General features: G+C 42.9%; 1 protein-coding gene across 1 annotated transcript in view; it reads right to left on the reverse strand.

Moving 5' to 3' along the window:
- The window catches only part of LOC126406501 (sprouty-related, EVH1 domain-containing protein 2-like), a 31330-nt gene extending 25295 nt beyond the window's left edge, over positions 1 to 6035 (reverse strand). The window contains exon 1 of the mRNA XM_050070807.1: positions 5442 to 6035. Within this exon, the coding sequence (XP_049926764.1) occupies positions 5442 to 5467 (26 nt within the window). The 5' untranslated portion in view covers positions 5468 to 6035. The remainder of the gene's footprint in view (positions 1 to 5441) is intronic.
- Positions 6036 to 6504: the final 469 nt, after the last annotated feature.

Raw genomic sequence — 6504 nt, forward strand, 5'->3', positions numbered from 1 at the left:
CTCTTCCCACACTTTCTAAACCCCCCCCAGGACTGTCCTGCTCCCTCCCCACTTCTTTTTCAGTTTATGCAAATATTGTATACATAAAACAAATGTTAGCTAGCCACATACAGAGTTTGACTTTAGAAAATATTTGCACAGTCTCAAGCATTAACTGGAAATGTCAGGTTTCATGATCGGCACCTCAGAATCATTGCTGAACAGACAGCCAGAAAGACCACTTTCTACACTATACACGCAGCCTCAATAGACCAGAATGCAATGCAGCTCCAGCACATGTTGCAACTGAAGTCAGCAGTCTCACTTTTTAGGTATGATGAATGCACATCCAGGTCCTCTGGCCTGTTGTTGTATTGTGGGGAATGTAGGAAGTCAAAGCAAAACAAGCTGTTTAATGCTGAGTACCATTTACCACGGAAGTTGGAGCTGGAAATGACGTCACACACGAGTTAAAAATATAAAAGTAATACACACCAAAAATTATAATGAGGTGCTAATCACTGGCAATAGACTTGATCGTAGAAAGATGCTTGTTGATCTTAAAGAAGGCCCAAAGGTCGAAATGTCATCAAAACAAAAGAAATGCATACAGAGCCACAGTTTGCAACACTTGTTCACAAGTCGTGAAACCAAGATGCTGTTAACAATACCAGTTTAAGCCAGGTTAGCCTTTGTTAGCAAGGCACACAAACACCGTAGCAACATGTCCATGGACAGAAGTTGGACAGCAGCGTGTGCACGACTGATTTACTAAGACACAAATAAGACACAAGTGTTAATAAACAAAATAACTTAAGTTTAACTACTGTTAATGCACGGAGCAGCCATCTTGGATTTTGAGACCAGGGTTTGTGAGGTTCCTTCGTCTTTCCGAGACAGAAATTCGACTTCAGTTGAAATTCCAAACCAGGAACTCAGAAATTACGACTTCCCAGTGCAAATGGAACGCACCATTAACCCCCGACTTGGAGGTCATGTGGTGCTGTAATCTATCTTTAGCCGTTTGACTCTTCTGTTCCAATGTAATAACAGTTTCCCTAATTAAATAAATATAGGACCTTGCTTAAAATATCGCAGTATATTGAGTCATTACCCCAGTATCGTGATACATATTGTATAACCATATTCTTGCCAATACACAGCCTTAAATAAGAGACAAGGCCAGCTGAAGGAAAGTGGGTACAACAAGAAAAATACTTTCAACACAGCAGGTTTTATAACAGTATCAGAGGAACCTGAGGCTGGATTGTTCATTTAACAAAGTGTGCACTTGTTACATAAATGTGTGATGCTTCAATGTAGATGCAGCCGTGTTAGAAAATGATAAAGTGTCTGTGTGACCAAGAGTGGTGTTGAGCTAACAGGACTAATAACTGCTGGTCGAGAACCCTCTTCTTCAGTATCTCTGATTTATTACGAGTCATTCTGCCAATTATGCATTGTTTCTGTGAAATCCCACACCTGCCAAGTTTATTATAGTCTCAATATCAAATGCTGCTAACGTAGAGAAATATATGTGTGAGGAACAGAACAGTCCTGCCGAGGGAACATGCAGACCTGCTAACTCCTCACTGCTGTGTTTGCCAGTTGATGAGTGCTTTTTGTTCGGGGATGGATTATATTTCGTTGCTACGTTGACCTTAGCTGAATGTCAGCGGGCATCTCCTGTCCAATACTGACTGTGCACATGCTGACCCTGCAGCAGTACACACCAGATCAATACATCCTCTGCTCGTGTTGTGACTCTACATGGTGTGTGTGTGGGTGGGTGCACAAGGGAGATGTTGTATTTCTATAAAAGGTAATAAATGTCCTCGGAAGGACAGGGCAAAGAGGCACATCCTCCAAACTGAGGACATGATGGCGTAGGTTATAGTTTAGTTCAGGACACTTAGTCATCAAAAGGCCCTCACAAACAATACGTACGTATGTGTGTGTGTGTGTGTGTGTTTGTGTGTCCGTAATCACGTTGCCTGCTAATAGCAAAGCTGATTCATCAGATCTGATTGGTCCATTGAGCAGGTGAAGCATTCAAATGTGCATTCAGTCTCCGCAGTGTGCATCATCAGAAGAAAAGTCCACTCTTGTGACATAAAAATATCCGTTTATAAAGTTAGGGAGGTTGTGAAATATTTAACCTGTGACGCGGGCTGCATAATCAGAGGAAAAGCTACGCTGCTGCTGCACCTTTTAATGTGACACAAAAGGTATAAAGGTGTGTCTTTTATTTTCTGACCCGGCCTTAATCTCATTTATTTCTGATAAGAAGGCCGCAACACACAAACCAGCAGATAACTGCACAATGATTCAATTCCTTCCTGTAATAAGACAATAAATGCTTTTGTATGATGCTGCATAGTACAACCCAAAGGTTACCATCTAAGTTTTACAGGGGATAGCGTACATTTGTAAAGAAATATTGTTGAGTATGATGGTACAATGCAAAACGCATAACCATAAATAAGCCGAGACTGACCACTGCGTACAACGTGTACAATAAGCATTAAAACACTTTTCTTCTGAGCAATCATTTAACTGTTAGCTTGCCTCGCTAAGTGACATGAGACAGGAAGTAGTAGGCTGATGATAGGCGATTCTGTAAAATGCATTCATATTTAGATATGAATACACTAACTGAGGCTGCAGCTGTTGGATGTTTTAGGTCAGCCCAGTTTGGATATAAGTCAGCCAACAAGAATCAAGAGACAAAAGTTATATATATATATATTAGCATCAGCGCTAATTAAAATTAATTTCTACTGTAGATACTAGGATTTCCTAAAATTTCATTTGCATTACAGTTATGATTTTAGCTTCAAGGGTTTAACAGTAGCCTGAATAACATTTAGCTAATAAATATGAATTGGAAACAGGTTGCAGCTGTATACCGCGACATGAAAAATTATGGTTATAATACTGCTTTTCGTTGTCTGCAGTATTGAAGGAAAAAAATGCAGCAAAGATCAGAAAATACAATCAAATTGTTTATTTAAACCAGTATGAATATTACTTGTTTGAAAATCTGGCCTCAGATAATATGTAAATTCAGAATCATTCATCTCATCTAGCTCTGACAGACACGAGCATCAGAGAGTGTTACACAGCACTTGTTTTACGGCGTACTGACACAACACCACTTTATCCTGTTAAAACAATATTCACAACTTGAATTAATTTTTATGAAAAACTCTTTTGATTCTTTTGATCTGACGACTCTTACAGACTAAAGGATTCTGAATAACTTACCGTGTAATCGAAATGAACACATAATTTGAGGTAGCCAACAACATGCTTTTAAAAAATAAATAAATAAATAAAATGAAGTGCTTGGCAACCAGACTGGGCGTCACATTGAGAAAGGCATTCATTTGTCAAAATGTATAGCCTCACCAGGCTTGTAGAAGGGACTAGGCTTTTAATTAAAGTTTTACGGTGACACCATATACCATGATATTTTCTGGGACGATTACGTTATTGTGAGGATCTCATACCCTTGCAACCCTGATAGTAAATTTAAATGTGTGCATGTTCGATTAAGATGAAAAAAAAAAAAAGCTTCAAGAAATGCAACCAACAAGGATCAACAAGGATTTTTTTTTTTAATTTCTCAATTTATTATTGTATCCTTGTCGCTTATTTCCTGATATTGCTGACTTGTCTGTCTCTACATATACTAAATAATCCTCAAAAATGCAAACAATAATTTAAAAAGTATTATCAGTAAGACAAAAAGCTTTTGTTGTGTTACCGGAAGTCAATCAACAGTCACGTTGTGGGCGTGGTCCAATTTGCACACCACCCCAAGACAAATGAGCCGGGCATTATCAGCATAAACAAATATATGATTTTAACATCAATGCAACTGTTTATTTAGAAATAAATTAGTGAGAACAACGCCACCGAGTTGCAGGTACTGTCATGGAGGCACACAGAGGACGTTGACACAGTTTGAGACACTACAAGAGTGAATCCAGGTTGGTTTTCCTCCATGGCTGCAGCTCTCATTACATTCAGCTGGAGCTATATGTTTCAGCCCCCTCTTCTCCTGTCCCTGTCTGTCGCTGGGACAGACATACTCTGTCTCTGAGTGTCTGTACGCTGGCTTCACACAGCACAGTGCGACCAACAGGCATGAATGGGGACGCGCTGAAGGTTAGATGGCTTTTATGAATGAGCCGGCGTCACGCCACAGCAGCGCAAACATCCCCTACGGTGCCCTTCGCCCTTCCACCCCCGCCGACAGAGATCTGCAAGGCAGGCATTCCTACCGAGCACAGCCCCGTGTAGCCTGACAGAGACAGGAGTTGTCGATATCAGCTAATGGAGTTGTTTTTAAAAAAGGCAAACTGGGTGCCAATAATTTAAATGGCTCTGGCACGGCTTCTCATATGTCTGCACATTTTCATTTGAGCCTTGAGGAGCTTTTGGCAACCTCTGAACACCTACATTGAAAAACACTGTCATGTATTTAAACCTGCTTTCACAATAACACTCACATAAAGGCTATAAGCGCTCATGACACCTGCCAGGATTAAATTTGGGCTAATTCACACTGAGCTTATTCTCGGTAAAGCTAATTTTAAGATCCAAGCACTTCCATATAGGCCTATGGGTGCCGTTTAAACAGGTCTGTGGGCCTGCACATTGTACGGCTCTATATTAGCTTCATTTCGCAACAACACGACCCATGAGTCCGTGTGTGTGTCACACGAGAGCGCACAAGGCTCGATCCAAAGGGAGACAGACGCGTATTTTTTCAGGGCAAGTCGTCGTTTACAATCGGTATTTTTTATGAATGGAGCGCGGTAGGCTATGCAAATGAGGGCGATTGAGAAAGAGATGGCGGATGAGGCATATCGGATATCTCATATCCTGTGAGACTTCCCCCTTCGGTTGGGAGCAAACACACAGATGTGGCCAAATAACGAGGCGAAAGTGCCTCTGTAAACGTCGTCGGGTTTTTTTTCTGTTTTTTCTACCAGATCGACGCACAAACAAGAGGTGCGTGAGCTCGCTGCTGTTTGTGTGTTTATAAAAGGTGTAACTTCGGGGCGTGTTTGAGTTTCTAAGTTACGCTGCAACAGGGCCTGCTCTCTCGCTTCAGATCCTTTCAGAAAATGTTTCCGATCCACCCACGCTTATTCCCCTCCTCCTCCTACTCCTCTTCGTTCTCTCTTGCCTTCTCGAGACTAGTCTACACCAAGGTGGGGGCCCTAAAAACCCCTCTTCCACAGCACTGTCAATGCATTACTTCACAGCAGCATCAAGCACCAAATCCCATCGAGGGAACAGTGTAAAATAAATGCAAAACACACATGAAAAGCAGCTTTGTAGAGAGGAGTTACAGGCTGCACATTCCACCAAGTTGCCCGAATCATCTCCAACTTGTAGGCACTGGGAGAAGCGAGAAAAGAGAGACGGATAGAGAGCTCAATACTTACTCGTTTGGGTGTGTTTCTTCTATCATTTTCTCGTTTCACCTCAGGTAATGTACCACGGCGGTTGCATACTTTTCGCTCGTCATTCTTTCACCGCGGCTCCTCCGATTCTGTCTCCAATTCCGCATAAATCCCCCCTGCGCCTTTGTGCGAGTGTCGGCTCTTTGGCTTGCCTTCGACTGGCTGTGCCTCCGTCTTCTTTTCCTCACTTTCCCCCTCTTCCCTCCCCCGAAGCCGCACAGTTTCTTCTGGATCGCAAATGCCCCCTTTCCTACAACTTTAACACCCCATCGCCTTCAGTAGGTTGCGTAGCCCGCACAGACAATTTAGTAGCCGAATCCAGCTCTTCTCTTCGCTCCCCCCCACCACCACCACCACCACACTCCCCAAACACACACACGCACGCACGCACACACACGGGCACACAAAGCACACACTCCGTTTTTAAGTCCTAAGGCGCATGTTTTCACCGACGACTCCGGTTCCACTTGTGCGTAAAAAGCGCGTCGTCGCTGTTGTTACCGAGGGGTGGCCCCGCTAGAGCCCCATCTCTCTCTACTCCATGTTGGATTGCAGGCAGCCGAGCAGCTCCAACGACGCCGGGGGAGGGAGGAGGGAGAGCCAGAGAGGGGGAGGAGGAGGGGGAGGGGGGTGCTGGGCGGAAGCGGTGACGTCGGTCTACATTTTGGTAGAGGGCCCACGGTGGCTGGCTGCAAGCCGTAGGGGCCCTTGATAAATGACCCCCTCCTCCTTTCCCCTATCCGGATCCTTGATTTCAAATCCGTACATGTCACCTTTGTTCTCTTATAGGTTCCTATTGGAATATTATAGATACTCCAAAGGAAATCCGTGCTACTTTGAGTTGGTTATTTTAACAATTTTGCACATAATCTAGCACAGTTTGAATAATCGATTTTATTAAATAACAGTCTTTAATCTTCATAAACTCCATGATGCATGATGAAACAAAAAAAGATTAAAGGGATTTTCTGGTTAATCTTGTTAACTTTTTTACCACCATATCTCTCAGGTAATCCACAGCAGCTGTGCGTAATCTCTTATTGCC

This window comes from Epinephelus moara, chromosome 19 (assembly GCF_006386435.1).
Source record: "Epinephelus moara isolate mb chromosome 19, YSFRI_EMoa_1.0, whole genome shotgun sequence".
In the NCBI taxonomy this organism is placed as follows: domain Eukaryota; kingdom Metazoa; phylum Chordata; class Actinopteri; order Perciformes; family Serranidae; genus Epinephelus; species Epinephelus moara.